This window comes from Zonotrichia leucophrys, chromosome 8 (genome assembly GCF_028769735.1).
Source record: "Zonotrichia leucophrys gambelii isolate GWCS_2022_RI chromosome 8, RI_Zleu_2.0, whole genome shotgun sequence".
NCBI lineage: Eukaryota > Metazoa > Chordata > Aves > Passeriformes > Passerellidae > Zonotrichia > Zonotrichia leucophrys.
The window spans coordinates 25392381-25411315 of NC_088178.1; the positions used below are offsets into that span (position 1 = coordinate 25392381).

An 18935-nucleotide genomic window follows, 5' to 3' on the forward strand; every position below is an offset into this window, starting at 1 on the left:
TTGTGCTTCCAGGTGCCAGGTCCTTTGTGGCCTCCCATACAGCACTCACAGCACAGCAGCAGCCTTGGCCCTGCTTTGCAGTATCCATGGCTCAGGAAACAAGAGCCCTACATTTAACTGCTCGAGTGCAGCAGGAACTGGCACTGATGAAAAGTCACCCTGTATTATCAAAGAGATAACTGCACAAGCCTCTGATGTCTTTATCAATTCCCCAAAAAGATTACCAAGTCTGGGCCACAACAGGTTATCCTGTCAGGGCAGCAAAGCCCTCGGGTGCCCTTACCCTGCACTGCTCTCTGGACTGCTTTGGGTACAGGGAATGCAGCTTTGGCAAGGGACCAGCACACACATCCTCTCTTGCCCCTTACCTGTAGATTTTTCGGTAGAACAAGTCACACCAATATATTCTGTTTGTTGACACCTCCACATCCAGTGCCACCACGTTCTTCAGCATGGGAATGATGCGGGAATAGTCCCTTTTCACCAGGTCTATTTTACGGACCTCGTGGCGATTGGTGAAGATCAGGTACGGGCTCTTGCCTACCACACAAAATCAGCACATTTGTCACTTCAGCAGCTGTCCCAGGGGCTGGATTCAGCTTTCATTTCTCAAACAACAATGGAATTATCAGTCACAGGTAGCTGTGTTTGTACTGAAGCTTTACACCACACTGGAAGCAAGAGGAAACTTGCTCCAGAGGCAGGGCTGTCACATGCAGGCACCCCTGTGGTCCCTGGACACACACTGGCACTTGGACAGCCTCTGGGGAATGGCCTCATCTTCAATTCATTCAGCACAAAATCCTGGGCCAGATTTTGGTGACTTACAGCTGGGAGGGTGGAGGGCTGGCTCAGACACCCTGTTTTAATCAGGATGTTTTCTTTCTTTCAATACTACTACCACAAAATGTTTTTGCTGCACTGTTTTCAATAACACCTGTCAAGAGACATTCTTTTCTAGTTTCAGCTTCAAACAGCCAAGTAGTGACTGCAATCTTGCTCTGTACACTGTTAAAATATTCTGATCTGCATGATCAGTAGTTCTTGCCTAGAGACGCATCTGCTATTGCTGCAGCAGCTCTGTGCTGCTCACAGTGAAATGTCTTTGCTTGATTTGCCTGTTTCCTTTTGTTTCCACTCCCCTGCCTCAGCTGGGAGTGTGTTTTCTTAGCAGAGCTGTGCTGTTGAGCAAGCAGAGTTCCCGTGCCTGTGGCGCTGCCTTACCTACAGCTTTGCAGTTCTTGGACAGGGTGTCCATCTCGTATCCTTCGTAGCACTCACATTTGTAGTCTCCCTTGTAATTAATGCAGATCTGGCTACAAGCGTCTGGATTCTCACATTCATCTATGTCTGAAAGGAGTGTTTGAAACCCATCAATAACTTGAAATCAAACCATCTGTGATGGAGCAATGCTCAAGTGAATATAATCACGTCTCTCTATGGTGAAACACAAGGGACTGCTGTTTGCATGTCAATTACCTCCACACGTTTTTTTATCCAGAAGCTTGTATCCAGGCGGGCATTCGCACTCGTAACCAATCCTCAAGTCTTTGCATATGTGTGAGCAGCCACCGTTGTTCATCGAGCATTCATTGACACCTGCAGGGGATACACAGATCACCTATGACAAACGGGGCTTTTACTTGTGAGATTGAATAAAATTAAGAGATTTCCTCAGAAATGTTCCCATTTCTATCAGTTTTGGTACAGGCCCTATAGAGCATGAGTGCCTTCAGAGACAGGAAGCCTCCACTGTATCACTTTCTTGCTCTTTATTATTCCAAACCAACGCTGGGGGATCATTTGGACTCAAAGCTAGTGGCTGAATGAATGGGGAGCCCTGGGGATACAGCGCTTGTGAGCCTCTGCATCTCATCCCTTCAGAGAGCTGCTGCTTTGAGCTGTTCTGCCACATGTGAGAAACTTCCAAGGGACCTAAGGGCTCTCACCAGCATGCTCCTCCTTCCCCATGCGCTGGTTCATGTTGACTTTTCTGAACAGTCTCTCTGAGCTTTAATAATTCATGCTGGGGGACTCTCATCTCCCAGGGGCCAGCTGTTTTGAAATACTCTACTATTTTCCCATCTAGCTCCAAGGAATGATTTATGTGAAAAATTCCAGAAAACACCGAAGTGCAGTCTGTCAGAGATACTCCATTAGCACTGATACATCCTCCCACAAACACGTTCCCCACAACCGTCTTTGCTGGCACCCCCAGTGTGCAATTTACAAAGCAACAGCCCCCAAACTCCCCTGGGGCCTTTTCTAATCCAAGGCCACCTGTCTGATCCTGCTCTCAAGTGCTGAAATGAAAAACTGAATAAATGGATTCTTAAAAGTAGAACTGAATGAGAGGTTGGGAAAAGCTGGTTTCCTGTCAGAGACAACATTTCTTCTTGTTTTAATTGACCTACAAAAGGTGAAGAGAAAGTTCTCTCCTTAAGGAAGACTGCTGAACAGGAGCTGTGGGATTTCAGGGATAGTGGACTCACCAGAACAAGGAAAACTGATTTGCTCCAGTCTAGAATGCAATTTAAAGGCAAATTTTTCATTTATCTTTTACTTCTTGCATCCTTGCACACTGCAGGTGAGCAGCACAGCAGAGCCAATAAACCATTGCTCTTGGAAGAAAATGGAAACAACCACAACCCAATTAAGTCAGTAAGACAGGGAAAATACCATGCCAGAAGGAATCCAACTCAGCTCTGGGATGCTTTCACCTTCCTAGCAGGGACATACAGAGATATCAACACATAATTAATGGAGCAAGTTGCCTGACTAAAATAGCCAAGTGTTGTCATGCCTTCTGCAGTGCTTTTCTGGGGGACTCTCAGAGGGCACTGCAGAGTTTAGCATGGCCAGACAGACCCCCTGAGCTGGGGAGTGTGTCCTGCACCTCTGCCTCCTGTGGGGATCACCTGTGTGTGGGCATTAGTGTCCCAGCAACCCACAGCACTGTGCCCTTTGAGAAACACCTTCCCCTGGGGGCTCTTCTCTGCTTCCCAGCTCAGACAACAGCTCACTGCCAGCCCAGGGTGGCACAATCACGGCACCATGACCATGGGTTGAGCACCAGCCCAGCTGTGCCACTGCCCAGTCTCCTCTGACAAACTGGGCTGCCAACTGGGAGACCTCCACAGACAGACACTGCAGCACCCACGCAGAGAAACAGGGAGATGAGGATTAGTGGAAGAAAGCAAGGGCACACTGGAAGCATGAGGGAGGAGCATCTTCTCTAAGCATGCACACACTCTTCCTTGTCTAAAACAGGGAGAGACTGACAGTTCTTCCTGAACAGGAGTTATGTAAGGGGCAGCCACTGAGCTCCATGATGGCATGGAAGGAGATGCCTGTTGGAGACATCTCTGCCCTGGGGAAAACAACAAACGTGTTTGAGTGATGCTGCAGATTGGGGCTGGTGCCCACAATGTTTGGTGGGAAGGGCAAGAGAGGGCTGTGCTATGGAGAAGGGCACAGCTCTGTGCCCTCAGCTCTGTTCCCTGGCTCCAACAGCCCCGGCTGCCCTGGCATTCCCACAGCCCAGAGCTGGCAGGACGCTGCAGGGAGCAGCCTGCTGTCTCTGCTGAGGGAAGCAGCAGCAACATGAACAACCCAGAAAAGGCTGAAGTCCTCTCTCAGGGGTTGCTGCCACTCTACATGTTTTCACCTTCAAAGCATGTTCCCAACGCTATATTTTTATGGTGTTATCATCATCTTAGAATTCAAAGATAATTTAGGCAATGAGGCTAAATAAACTGGTGAGTGTTGTGGAGGACACCAGTATTTGGGGAGAGGGGGAATTCCTCATTCCTAGTCCCGTGCTCAGTTCATACATCCCTCCAAGAATAAAAATTGAGTGGAGAAGGGCACAGTTCAAAGTTACAGATGATCAGACTAAGCTACTAATTATATTCATATGAAGGGTGATGAGAGAATAAAGGCAAGGAAAGAGGAGCAGAGTGAGAAATAGCATTAGCAGCTACATGTGGTTACACTCAAAGCTGTGAGCAGCAGATGGAGAAGAGGGGAAGCAGTTACAACAGGAGCAACACGTAGAAGGCAAGTACTGTACCACATTCTTTCAGAGGCTCGTCAGACCAGTCCCTGCAGTCTCTATGTGAATCGCACACTTTGCCTCCGTCAATGCACTCTCCACTCTTACACTGAAACTTGCTGGGACTTTCACATGCTGACTCTGTCATGTTGGGCAAGAGAGGAAAGCATCTAAGTTAGATGAGGCTCGTGACAACAAACAGGCTGACATAAAGCTCAGGAGGGCATCATTAGCAGAAATGGGATGGGATTAAGCAAATGAACATTGAGCCTAAAGCATCATGCAAAGAACTTTTCAAGTCATGCAGTCTGCCTGGTCAGCACAATCATCTCTCCCAAGCAATCCCACTGCAAAAATGGCTTCAAACTGTACAGGAAGCAGCTTGGCATGGCCAAGTAGAGGAGCAGCCCAGAGGCCACCAGCCGTGGCAGATTTACCCCATGGAGCACGAGGAGCACCTGTACCCACCTTGGACACAGCCGGCCTCGTCGCTGTTGTCAGGACAGTCGTGCACCTTGTCACACTGCTTGGCTCCATGGATGCACGTCCCATCGCCACACTGGAATTCATCGGGCCGGCAGGTCACCAGAGCTTTAAGACAACACATTCAAGCATCAGGCACACAGAACTCAGTCACTTGTGTGGTACCCATCAGCCACGTCCCTCTGACACTGCTGGGGTTGCATCCTCCATCAGCAAGTGTCAGAGTATGGGCTGTTCCCACCAAAGCAACAGAGGCAGCAGCTGCCTCAGCCACTGTTCTCCTGTGCCCCTCTGCTGTCCTAGACCACTTCTACATCCTTGGGAAATCAGCATCAAAGCCCATTTGAGGACACCCAGGCAAAACAGACCCAGTACTGGCAGTGAAGTTTCTCAGGTGACACAGAACAAAGCAAGCAGCAAAACTCCCAGCAGTGGGGCAGCTCTGGGGCTGCAGTCTGTGTGAGGCCAGGCTGCTTCCCAGCTGGGAGTGTGCAGTGACACTGGGAAGGCAAAGGCACTTTGCACTCCTCAGCTCTCCTTCCTCAGAACAATTACATTTCAGATACATTTCAAAACATGTTCAGGCTAAGGCCCGGGCAAGAGACCTGCAGTGACTCTGCCAAAGCAGCGTGGTCACAGCAGGGACAAAGGCAGCAATGAGACACAATCATCAGGTCACCAAATGCCCATGAGCAACAGCCCACTGGAAGGCAGAAGAGCTCCACTGCACTGAGATGTTTCTTGGGCTTTCCAGCCCCAAACACCTCCACAATATCAGCCCAGTTTCCATGCCTGAAATTCATTTGTCCAGGTCAGATTATAACAGACTCAAACCAGATCTGATAAACTGCAAAGTTGGGGGAAAATATAAACCAGACTCCTGCACAGACCATGCTAAAAGCAGTCATATATCCCTTCCCAAATTACCATGAATGAGAGACCCCCCTAGCTGGGACCAGCCCTGTGCTGACACAGGGATCAGGCAGCCTGGCAAAACAGGCTCCTCATTCCTGGACACTTTTTGCAGCTTCCTTCTGAGGGGCCCATCAGATGTGTTCTTAAAATCCTATCAAGGCAGCACACCCTGGAGAGTTCCTGATTCCAGGCTTTCCATCACATGATTGTGTCCTGGTGTGGGCTGACAGAAAATCACTTCTTCTGAGCACTGAGGGGAGGCCAGCACTGCTGGTACTACATGGGAGGTGAGAGCTGTCTGCAGACTGCCCTGGACAATTTGACAAACTGGTTCTAATATAAAAATGAGTAATTTCAGATAACCCAGGAAGAGCTGCAGACATGAAGTGAGCCAGCATCAATATCATAAAGTATCAGTTGCACAAAGACTCCACACTATTGGTGATTATAGCCTGCAGGGTGCAGGATCCAGGTTCATGACTGCTTCACTGGACAAGTTCTAGTCCATCTTCAACCAGCAAAAGGCCCCAGAGACAGGAAAAGCCACAACTGCAGGGCTGGAGGGGGAAGGGAGAAAGCCTGTCATTAGAAATACACAATATTCACATGAGGGAAAGTTTGGAAATAGCACTGCTCCTTGGAGAGGAAAGCCATATGCACTGTATTCATAAAAAGCTGCAAAGTGAGAAAAAAATCCCAAGCAATAAGCACAGTTATAGGAGCAGCTGTGCTGCCATGTTTTCAGCTAATAAACCCAGGCACAGGAATGGGAAACCTCAGTGGGACATCTGGGCCAGCAGCTCCAAACTAAGCACGTGGGATCTGCTGCTCTACCAAAGGCAGAAAAATGAAGGAGGGAAAGAAACAAAGCTGTGGTCTGGGAGGGGCACAGGGCACAGGTCTGGAAGTGGCACCAAGAACTCCTGCAGGGAGGCAGAGTCACTTCTGCCAAAACTGTTGCTGGCATGGGCAGCCACTGCCTGGGGAAACCTGGGCATGGGGAAAGCACCCTCCCTGCTGCACAGGAAACCCTGCCTGCTGCCCAGCTGGACCTTGGCCCCTGCAGGGCTTTTCAGCTCTCACTGGAAATTCCTTTGCCACAATTATTTCTTGTCTTCACCCTAACTTGTAAACCAGTTTGCTTCACCTTTTCTCTAGCAACTTCTATGTGTGGAGGTAGGATAGGATGGTCCTCCATTTCTGACTAAAAATATTAGTGTATTTATACACAAAATGCCCCCTCACAAAAGTGTAACATGTAATTAAAGCCAATGGGGTTTTGTCTTTTCTGGAGCAGAAAAAGGTCTCCAGTTCATCAAGTAAATCTGTGTGACAACAGCTACAGATTTGGAAGACAGCTGCTATAAAACCTATAATTGTCTTCAATTGTAATCTTCAAAGCTCTTTTAAAAAGCTTTATAGCTAAATGCTTAGAACAAAAAGGTTGCTATTCCTAAAATGAATTAAAATTAAGGAGAATTTTGTAGGAATTGCAAAGACAATGTTGCAGAAGCACCACAAGACTGAGAGAAAAATGACAGCACAATTCTTAGCTCAGTTGCTACAGAGACTGCAAAACACAGATGTGGGGCTGTACTGCACTGCACAAACTTTGCTTCCAGAAGAGACAGAAGTTTGGAGACCAGGCTGGGTTTCCTGGCTCATTCTCACTCCACCAGAGCTGTGGAAGTTCAGACCTTTGAGGAGCAGCCCCTGAGCCTCTCAACAGACATCTAAAAAGGCAGATACAGTGACAGCTCTTACTGATTACAAAGCCACTAAAATGCCATGTATGGCATTGCTAATTTTTGCTGCATTTTTCAGGAGAATTCCAAATTATCCTGAAGTGGAGGCACTAACCCATCTCAGCCCCACTGGCAGAGCTGACAGCAGGTTCCCATTAAGGCCATTCCCAAGGAAAAGCAGTAATTCAAGAAGAGGGAAAAGCTGTGCTGTTTATTTGCACAAGATATTCAGAAAATTGCTGTGCCTAATTTGGAAGGTTTAAATCAGTGAAATCTCAGTAGTTTTACAGCCATCTCCTCAGCAAATCAAATACTAAACTAATTACCAAAGCCCTGCTAAATTAACAGGCCTCCTCAAAGAGACACACTTCCCATTTACCAATCCTAGGCACAAAGCTGCATCACTCAAATTCAGCAGCTCTATTCCAGACTCCAAACCTGAGCCTCAGTTTCTTCTGGTTTCTGTTTTTTTTTCCTTCCTTCCCAAAAAAGAAAATCCCAACATTTGCAAAATGCATCAATCCCATGTTATAGATGGGGAGACAGAGGCAGGGAAGTGTGAGGTCAGGTCTCAAGGGGTCTCTTTTCTTGCTGTCAGTTGTAAGCATTATTTATTCTCCCTCCTGGATGCCTTAATGCAAGTTGCAAAGGACATTTAAAAATATAACCATTCCAGATTTGAAGACTAATAAATCTAACCTAATGTTCATTTTATAAATATACATATATACATATTTGAATATATATGCTATGGAAAAAACCCCAGCCACCCAATGTTCTCACACAGCTTTCCTGAGATGACTCATTCCTTCCCATTTATTTGCTGTCTCGCTGCCAAAACCTGTTCACCAATTGTCACCCTTCATTTCTACTCTACTCATTTACCAATCCAAAATGTTTATAACAAATGATGGTTGATGGCCTCATGACTTTTTTTTAAAGCTTTAGTTCCCATCCCTCTGTTTATACTGCACAAACCCCGTATGATCCCCATTTGCAAGAGAAGATGTAGTGGTGGGATCTGCAGTTTTAATCAAGCCCAGCCAAGGGGCCCATGTGCCATCCCTGTTGCTAAGGGGACAGAGCTGTGTCACACACCTGTAACTCTGCATGTCCCACGATTCTGATCTCAAACAGAGAATTTCTGCAGAGGAAAATAATCAGAAAGGTCCCTAAACTCAGTCCAACAGATGAGCAGTGAGGCTGAGTTTCAAGGGCTCCCAAATGTCCCTTCCTGCAGGCAGGTGCACCCCAGCAACAGCTGCATTTAGGAGGGGGAAGCAACAGGAATTTTGGCTCTGACCCAGCCAACACATCAGCTGCACTGATGTGCACTCAGTGCTGCAAGGCCTCTCGTGGTTGCTGCCTCAGAGAACCCCATCCATGCAGTGTGGATGGCTGTGGGCTCACTGCTGTGGCACTGGGCTGCCACCAGAACCAGAGGTAGCTCAAACAATGGGGCTTGGAATTCCTCTGTCTCCCAATCCACAGGACTGAAGGCAGCAGAATCAGCTCACATCCTTGTTTCTCCCAGGCAGACAAACTGCACATTGTGCTGGACTGAGACTTCCTAGAAAGAGACCCTCGTTGTGCTAAATCTCCACTGCTCAGAGTTCTCTCAAGTCACTTCTGCCACATTTCCCCCTCTCTCCACTGGTTGTCAGCACCGTGCTGTGCTGCAGCGGTGTCCAGCTGTGTCCTGGGAGCTGCCTCTGCAAGTGCTGCTGGCTGCAGCTGGGCTCTCACTGCCCAGCAGTCTGGCAAGGCTGGACATGCCTGGTGCCTGTCACACCAAGGAAAGGAGCTGGGGAGCAATGAAGGTACATGGGCACAGTCCCACTCCTCTCACCCAGCAGTGTCAAAATAAATGGGGCCTGTAAAAGACTTAAAACATTTCATGTTGAAGAGGGATTGAAATTTAAGAGACATTTCATCAGAAAGCCCCATCAGTGAGCTGCTCCTCTCTTTCTGCACTTGGCAACAGAAGGGAGCTCACCTTGCCCTCTCCTGAGCTGTCCAATCTCAGCCATCCTCTCAGGTTGCTGTCACTGCAGGGAATGCACCCCATGGGACAGAGATCAGTTCTGCTGGAGTCCCCTGTACCAGACACCAGTTCTGCACCCTTGTTTGTAGCACAGCCCTTGCCACTGTCTCCTGATTTGGAGGGGACACAGGTACAGGACTGCCCACGGGAGGGCTCAGGATGGAAACAGGCACCAAACCACGCAGGCAGCAGTGCCCATCTCCAGCAGCTGTGCTTCTGCTGGCCTTCCTGAAACAGAGCCAGGAACCAGCTCTGTCTCCTGACTCCACAGTCCCCGTGGTCCTTCAGAGCCCGGCAGTACTGCCTGGGTACCTGCTGCCCAAGAGCTCTGTCAGCAACTTCAGCACCTTCTTGGAGATGAAGGAAAAGACAGCCTACCTTAACCCACCCCTCCTTGGGTGGAGCTGACAGCCTTGTACCCAGCAGCCAGAGCTGCTTTCTTCCTAACAAAACATTTTTGGCTTCTTCTCTTCAGCTCTTGCCTCTCTTAAAAGAGTCCTTGGCAATTTTAAAGGCTCAGCAGCTCCAGGGTAACCTGTGGCTCATGACTCTGCTCTCCTGCAGTGCAAACAGTGCTGTCTAGGATTCACCACATCCTTTTCTTGTTAAAGAAGCCACTGGATTTACACCTGCTCCTCTGCCTGGAGGGAAGTCTGATCCCCAGCAACCTGAAGGGCTCTCCCACACTGCTGCTCACCAGCCTGGCCTTGGTGCTGCCGTGGGTATGAAAAGATGGTGCTGGCAGAAGTGATACATTTTCTTAGGTACCTTGCAAAAATCCCTGGGTTTGCAGCTGGTTGCTGCCTTCCTCCCCAGAGGTGGCCCAATGTCAGAGCTGCTAAATATAAACAGCTATGTAAATATTTAATTTCAATCTTGTCATATGAATATTCTAGCAAAACATTTTGCTCTTGTTTTCTTCTCTCTCCCTCCTCAGGTAAGTGACCAGCTTGAACAGTTTAGTGGCTAAAAATGGATGAAACATTCAAAATACCACACATACCAACACCAGCTTGTTACATGCGTAAAGCCAGCTGAAAAGAAATCCATTATTTATTAGCTCTCTGCCTTTATCAAGCTAAGCTCAAAAAGCATTTCAAACTGGATTCTTCAGAGGTATTTCTCTTGACTGCCTTGTTCAGTATACTCCAACTTCAGAGGCAGAAAATGAATTATTTTTTTCTGCTGATCATATATTCCCTTTAGCATAGCAGCTTCTAACCTCCAGGCTCTGACCCCACCATGCAGCCTGAGGGCTTTGAACATTTTTTCCACTTTTCACTCCTTGTCTTTCTAGTGAAACAGAGCCCTTCTGAGGCACGGTACCATCCAACAGCTCTTACACCTCCTCTCTGGATTCTCAAGGAAAAAGCACAAAAGGAGTGTGGAATACACCTGACCCTGCTGGGCTGGGCACCCAGCCATGTCATGTAGGATGCAAGGGCTGCTTGTGTGGCACAGCTGCTGCTCAGACATCAAAGCCTTGCCTTCAAACAGAGCCCAGGCAGCCTCCTGGCCCTTCCCCTGGCCCTGCCCTGCAGACACTCACGGCAGTCCTGCTCATCAGACTTGTCCTTGCAGTCCTCGTCGCCGTCACACTTCCAGTTGAGGTGGATGCACTCTCCGTTGCCGCACTGGAACTCGTGTGCCGCGCACGTGTTCAGGGCCTTGGCGTCGTAGCCGCACTTCTCCATGGACTCGTCCGACTGGTCCTCGCAGTCGGGCTGGTTGTCACACACCCACAGCTCCGGGATGCACACGCTGTTGTTGCACTGGAACTCGTTGGGGTTGCAGGTCAGGGGGGAGCACTTCCTTTCGTCGCTGCCGTCCCCGCAGTCGTTGTCACCGTCGCACACGAAGATGATGGAGATGCACGACTTGTTACTGCACTGGAACTCGTTGGGAGAACAGGCTTGGGAATAAAAACAAACAGGTCAGCTGGGACATCTCCAACCCTGCCCTCACCACTGGCCCAGCTTTAGCCCATTCAGGGTGTCTCAAAGGCATTGTCAGGGCTGTCCTACCCCAAACATTTCTCCCGGTGGTTACCACGTGGCAAGGAGCTGGTGGGGCCACAGCGCTCCTCAGCTGTGTCAGGATGTGTTCTCAAGGGACCCCAGCAGCTCTGGAGAAGGAGGGGCAGCAGGGCTGTGGGAACTGTGGGAGGGAGAGACAGAGCAGCGCTGTGCTGGCACTGAGGAGCAGCCAGGGGAGCTGGAGCTGGGTGAGCCCCGGGCAGGAGCAGCAGCACAGAATGGGAATGGGACTGATGGAAGGGGACTGGACGAATGAGAATGGGAATGGGAACTTGTGGACATGGGAAAGCGATGGCCAGCAGGAGGGGACAGAATGGGACTGGGAATGGGACTGGGAATGGGATTGGGACTGGGAATGGGACTGGGATTGGGATTGGGACTGGGAAGGTTGCAGGGAGAGGCTGGGGCTGTGCTGGCAGCACCAGGGCTCTGCCTGGCTCCACGCTGACATTACCAGCTTCCTGACTTTCATAAGCACAGAATCAGGTTTCAGGATTTCACAGTATGCCTGGTTTTGGACATATTAAGTGGGATGTGTAGGGTAAATATTTAGTGAGTCGAGTATCAATTTAGCTGCAATCTGCCAGTAAGGCCCTTTACAACACGCTGAATGCCTTCCCTGGAAATCACAACTCAACATTAACATACAAATGAGGCGCTTGTCAGATAGAAGCTGAGTGGAGCACTCTCCTCTGCAAGCCTAATGGACAGCTGAACCAGAGATGCCTGCTCAAATTAAACTTTCAGGTACTCCAACAAAGTGCAGTTCCAAGTCACTTTATTCTGTCAAGGCTTAGGGGAACCAAAACCATGGAAGAAATTCTCCAGAAGTACTTTGAGGTAGTTACTTACAAAAGAATTCTGCAGTTTCAGCCCTCTACAGGGAAGTATGGCTTTGATAAATTACAATAAATATAAATGCATACAAATGGCAATAATTTTTTTTTAAAATACTGTACTTGGGAATTTTTCTTGTCTTCAGAAGCAGAAGTACTTACTGCCATATCTGCAGAGCCCCTACACAACACCCCACAGTTTAGACAGTACCAATCTCTGCAATGGCAATTGCACCTGGAAAGCAGCAGAATCCCTCTAAAAGAACTGTCATATCCCAGATTTCAGCCAGTGACAGGAACCCACTGGGATTCTACTGCAATATTATGTCTGATTTATACCTGGGAATAAAGCTGTATTTATCCAGCATTTAAGAAATGTCCACTTGCACAGATGCCTAATTACATTCTGTCTGGCAAACTCGCTGGGCTCTGCCTGATAACCTAAGCAGCCACCAGAATGTGAATACACACACACATATTTATATATACACACACCTCTCCCCTCCTGCCCTGTGCTCTGTCCCATTTAGCCCCAGGTTTTCCAGAGGTCAGAGCACAGCAATCCACCTAATGAGAAGAGAAAGAGGATTGCCTTCCTTGCTGCAATGCTGCCATGCACTGGCCAGGACCCAGGCTCTCTCCAGCAGGGAGAAATGTTAAAGAGAATCTCAGCTGCCCCACTCGACACCAATCATGGAATGACACAGAGAGAGGCACCAAAGGAGCTGCTGGGCTCCTTCTGCACTTGGTAGAGGATTTTAGATACTGAGATGCCCTCAACAGGCACCTGTCCCTTGGAACAGCCACAGTTTGTCCTCTCCAAACAGAAGGAACTAATACTAGGAGGTGAATCTTTCTCATAAGGACCTGAAATACAAGCACAGTCTGGTGGAGAAGCATCTAAAAACCTTTCTCTTTTTCATGGCAAACTTGAGCCCATTAAAATGCTCTAAATATCACCCAGATTCTGCTCTTTATCTCCATTCAGCAGATTTCCCTATCCTTACCCCATGACTAGCAATCATCTATTAGCCCTGCTGATGACTACACAGCTAAATAACTTCACACAGTCTTCAGAGGAGCCCTGACACAGAACTGCATATGGAACACTGCTCCATAAAGTGGAAAATTCAAGGTAACAGCATCTTGCCAATCCATTTTAAAACGGTAGTGGGGAAACAGGGATATTTCTATGGCTATGTACAGCTTCTGTAACAGATAAAGGCTGAAAAGAAGAAATTGCTTTTCTGGCATTATTTTGATGAATCTCAGATCAGAGAGCAAAATCTTGCATAGTTCTTTGATCCTTAATGTTTGGGCAAGACTGTAATGATTTGCACATTCCAAATGTGCATAAATTTCCTTTCCACCAACTGTAATGAGCCCCTCTTTTTCCCCTCGTTGTTTTCCTGGTCCCACCTCCACCCCTCCTCCTGTTTGTACATGTTTCCCTTCAGAAATCTGCTGCATTGGCAAATTAGCGACTGATGAACATAGGAGTGGGATACAGACAATGGAAGTTTGCACAAAAGCTCCTCCTTTGCACCCAGAAATCCCAGCACAGATATAAAATTACTGATAATCACAGCCAGGAAGCAGAAGCAGTTCAGCTTTTGTAACCTCTCATGAGGACTTCCTCAGTGGAGCCTAAGAATTGCTAGCTAGAAAATTGCATGGTCATGATTATTTTATTTCTTTTTAAAAATTAAGTTCAGTGTATGGCAGCACCAGAGACTACAACTCTCTCTCCATGAGCAAGCAGAGCAGGTTGGCTGTTGGGTTGGTAACTCCCCTTTGGGATCAGGCAGTTCCTGTGGGTCACACCTGCCCATCACTACAGCTTTTCATTGCCTCCAGAGCATTTCAGTAGAAAACGTGCCAGCAGTAATTAAATGATCACTGGGGTATTTTTTGACTTGAGCAATTTGTTTGCATTCTCCAAATTTGCTGCCTATCCTGTTGTAGGCTGATTCACTTAAGACCAAGGAATCAAATAATAATTTGCTTTCTTTAGCACAGAAGAAATTAATAAATGTTGTACTCTAAGGTGCAAAACCTACTTCAAACATGAGTGATCCCAGTAGAAATCTTGGAAATGTTTGCAAAGATGTGTTTAACCATCAGTCTTCAAAGCATAACTATAACAGCAGTTTACTGTAGAGCACTGCAATGTTAAAAGGTTCTTCACAGTTTCAGGAAGTCAAATATCACACATAAATGATTATGTAGAGGTGATTTTGCCTGTAGACAAAATACACCAGAGGTATTGTGCATTAATTTTTGCCCTGTGCTGTGTGCCAGCCTGTAGAGCACAACTGTCACAGGCTTTGCCTCACAGCCTGCAGCTGCACTCTTGTCACTTCTCCTGAGGAGAGCAGAGCAGCAGCAGCCTTGGGATAGAGGAAGTTAAAAATAATAAAATCACAGAAGATCAGAGAGATTGCAGTTGTGGAGTGAAGTGTTTCAGTGCTGGCTGGTTCTCTATTGCCCAGAGCCAGGATTTAGCCAGAGGCTTTAGTGAGAGTCTGGTGCAGCAGGGGCACTCTTAGCTCAGGCATGGCACCAAAAAATTCAGATAATTCTGCCACATGCTTTTTAAGTGCTTTTAGAAAAAAGCAGAATGCTCTCAAGATGTAGAATTCTCTAAAAATACAGAGTGCTCATTAAAAATTTGTCATTTCAAAAAAATATATATTTGTACATAACATTTCTACAATGGACAACTCTACCAAGCATGGATCCTCAAATCTAGATAAAATTGAAAAAATTAAATAAATGGTATGTCCATCATTACCAAGAGCTGGGAATTATGTACAATGGACTGTAACTGTTGTCATTGCTAATCTCTAATTAAAGAGTTTATAGCTTTTCAGTAAGACTCAGGTATTTAATTCATCTCTCCTTCAAAAGAGCCATTTCCCCTTGAAATTACATGAATGGCTTAAATAATGACAATTATTTGGTAAAATTTGTGGCAAAGTGGATAGCAGCAATTATCCACTGATGCTGAAGACAAGATAAGATGAATTATTACACTGTATTTTTCTGACACTGTCCCCAAAGCAACTTTAAAAATGTGTCTGAAAATTTATGTTTGTTTAAATCTGATAATGGATTTGATAAAGCAGGCAAAGGATGATTTGTGCACACCAACATTTGCATCAGGGGGAGAGATTTGCTGCTGATTCACGGCTGCTTCAACACTGGCAGGGGAGGCTGCTGGGCTTGAGAAACTCTCCCAAGCTCTGAGATTTAGGACTTGAGTTCTGCAGGGCTGAGGGTGGAATTCCTGAGCTCCACCTGCCCCGGTTTTGTGTCCCAAGTGCAAGCCCAGCTCCCCAGCCCACAGGAACCAATCTCTGAGCTGGGCCATGGATAAGGAGGTCACAGAGGGCAGACAGGGCAGATTATGTTGGAACTCCCAGCTACCAGCACTGTCAGCATGTTAGTTTTGCTTAACTAGTATTTATTTTCAGGTTTAATTCTATCTAAATTATTTATTTTGCCTGCAGTCAATTGCTTACCAAATACCTGAATATTTCATAGAGATCTTCTGTCAAATGCCAGTCTTTAAAGCAGGGATTCGTGCCTGGAAGGACAAGTTTCCCATGGAAAGCTGCCCTCCAGGAAGGACAGCACAAGAGATGGAGGTAAATGAAGATGACCTTGAAGCTCATTGCTCTGAAAAAATGACAGGCCTCCCATGGAGGGAATAATGCAGCGGAATTGCAGCCTCACTCCCACCAGTGGTTGTTGCCATGGTGATTGATACCGAAAAGCCCATCTAGATGGAGGCTGCAGCAGGAATTGTAATTCCTGATATTGTTCAAGGCACTAATGGAGCTAAGGAGCCATCTCACGCACTCCTGCAAATTAATATTTGCATGTGCTGGCTGCCTTTGTCACACGCTGCCCTCAAACACAAATCAGTCATTTTCCCATTCTCTGCAGCACTATTTGCATAGTATTAGTTAATTATAACCCAGCAACCAGATGCCAAAGCCCCTGCTGACAAATAATAGTTGGTTCAAAAATGTATTTGGTGATTTAGAATGTATTTCCTGAGATACATATATTCATTCCAAGTGGTTTAATTATCTGGAAATAGAATTAATTATGACCCCAAATTTACAGAGAGAAGCAGTTTATATACAAAGTTATGCACACTCTGCACTCTGTCATTAATTTTATGTATGTGCAATAAGATTGCAACTCCTACCTGTGGTCTCCTCCATTTTCCTTCAAACCAGGAAAGGGTTAGGAAGTTTATCAGATGTTCTGGCTAAATGACTGAAAATTACCTCAAAATAAGAACAAGTGAATCCAGTGTAGAGGGTTTAAGGGTAAAATAAAGCAGCATGAAAGACAAAAATGGATGGTCAGAATACCAAAGGTTAATACTGTCCTGCATTTGTGACCATCCAAGACACCCCACGGGGATCCCATGAGGATAAAGACATTATTATTACTCTTTTATATTCTGACTGGAATATAATCAGCTGAATCAGACTGGAGATGTTCAGTACTAGCCAAAATTTAACAGGAAAACAAATGTGCTGTGAAGTGTCTGGTGAATTTCTTTCCTGACTTTGAAAATTGGAGTCTGTACAGGACAAGCTCACGCCTATTCCCTTAGACATGACTTGCTTATTAAAATGGCAATTTTACAAATTATACCAATTTGGCAAATCCCTCAGAAACATCTGATAACAGCCATTAAACTAACATCTGCTCTAATATTATCACACAAAATTTTGTATTTCTGAGGAAAATATGAAGGTTTAGCAAGCAGAACAGGGCATTCCTGAGCAGGGCTTTGTCCTGGGACAGCGCACACCAATCCCACATCACTGCACACACAGACCTCTTGGATTCAGCAGCACTCCCTGTGGTTATGAATTTTCTGCACAGGATTTCTGTGCACGGCCTTTTCTGCACAGCCATGATTTAATTTTGCCATTGTGCAGTTTAAATCACAGACACTTTGCCAGGAAGAGCCAATCCATGGACGTCACCTTCCACCCACTGGGCAGATTCCCACTCCCTGCCATTCTGCTGACACAGAGACACGACCTGCCTGTTTTCCACACTGTTTTCTTTATGTTCAGCTCAGGAGAGACTTCATCAGAATCCTAAAAGCACACTCCAATCACATTGGCAAATGACAGCACAATTGGGTTTATTCTTAGGAAATGGGGGAAAGGAAGGAAGCCAGCCCACGGCTCCACAGCCATGCCACTGGCCTGCCACTTTCTCTGTACCCTGACCCATTCCAAGCACAGGGATAGTTCCAGTTTAACCAGTGGGAAAGCTGAGCCATTTCCCCAGAATCAGTCAAGTCATTTATAAGTTGCTGCCATAACTAATCAGGGAGTCCTGGAGTTGCTGACCCACAGGTTTGAACTCACCTGAGCAGTGTGGGACAAAGCAGAGCTCACATTGCAAGCAGTGAGGTCAGTGCCCCATAACATTTCCATTAATTTATTTTGCTGGATGGGAACTGTCTGTAAGAGCAGACATTGCTTATTGCAGTTTGCTCCACTGTTAAACATCCACTGCATTTGGAACAGGCACTATTAACTCTTCTGGAGCACAGACAAAGCAGGCAAGGCTCAGAGCTTTGCTTCTCAGCTCCCCAGTTTACCCAGCCATGTCACACAGTGACCCAAAGTCAGCTTGAATGTAGTTCAATAACAATTAAAAGATGCTTTTGAAATAAAATGTTTGCAAGACTGATCTGAAGGGAGAAGTACCTGAACACAGAAGCACTGAGGATCAACAAGGGAATTGGCAGAATTTGGTGAAGCCCCATTCAAGGTTATGAATATAAGCACATCCTATAATGACCAAGTCCATGAACACAAGACCCCTGGGTGATTTTGGGAGGGGGAGAGACTGACAGACTGCTCAGGAAACAACCAGCCCCTGACTGTTTGCAGTTATGTGATAATTAGGGGGCACAGCTATTATGTGATGCAGGCAATGTACCTATGTACCCACAATTCCAGCAAAGAATGGCAATCATTTCTCAAAAAACAGGATTAGATTTTCTACTCAAATGGAAAATTTAATCACTGAGTGACACTCACTGCAATTAAACCTGTAAGGGTCGTGTGCTGACTGAGCTCACATTAACAGCAATGAGATTTCCATGGCAGTAGGATTTGCCTTGCAGTTTCTTTGATTTGGGAATAGAAATCAGCACTTTCCTGGATTTGGGCTGGGATGAAGACTCACATGCTTAACATGAGCAATTATTTTAAAGTTATTGGAACAAAGAAGGCTAATGAAGTGGTGTTTATTGTGAACTAAACCTTTCTCATTACATTTTATCTAATGAACAAATTTCTTTGCAATGTAAAAGCAAAGTTAATCCAACCCTTATATCATCCTCTACGAAAAGAATATTTCAGCCACTAAGATTAGACTTCCAGATTAGTTTTATCTGTTAATATGACTCATAAACCAACTTTTTTTTTTTTCCCTCTTGCATCAAACATGACATGGTCCTCTCCTGCGTAGGACTGTGCTGAGTTCAGGCTACTGATTTTGGTTTAGCCTTCAGATCATATGCTCAGGAAGCAGAACTGTTAATTAGTGTAACACATATGTACTGGTGGCCACTGCAGGATGCAACTCCTACCCACATATCTGCCATCATAGCATCATCATCATTGGCAAGATTTCCCTGAATAAAACTAAACAGATTCTTGCTTTTTGGATGAATAGGCTCAGAATTATAGCTGCATTCTTATGAAGAAAGCACTTCAGGGACATGAAATACAATTGTATCTGGCAATAAGAGATGTAATTCCTTGACTA

The 18935-nt window shown here is 46.3% G+C and overlaps 1 protein-coding gene across 2 annotated transcripts in view; it reads right to left on the reverse strand.

The window, feature by feature from the left end:
• Positions 1-18935, reverse strand: part of LRP8 (LDL receptor related protein 8) — a 170965-nt gene that overhangs the window by 12641 nt on the left and 139389 nt on the right. The window contains exons 5-10 of one of the 2 annotated variants that reach the window (XM_064719295.1): positions 10791-11153; positions 4523-4645; positions 4073-4195; positions 1480-1599; positions 1225-1350; positions 369-540 (exon numbers count right to left, since the gene is read on the reverse strand). In XM_064719295.1, coding sequence (XP_064575365.1) covers positions 369-540; positions 1225-1350; positions 1480-1599; positions 4073-4195; positions 4523-4645; positions 10791-11153 — 1027 coding nt within the window. The remainder of the gene's footprint in view (positions 1-368; positions 541-1224; positions 1351-1479; positions 1600-4072; positions 4196-4522; positions 4646-10790; positions 11154-18935) is intronic. The other variant, XM_064719297.1, reaches the window with a different exon arrangement.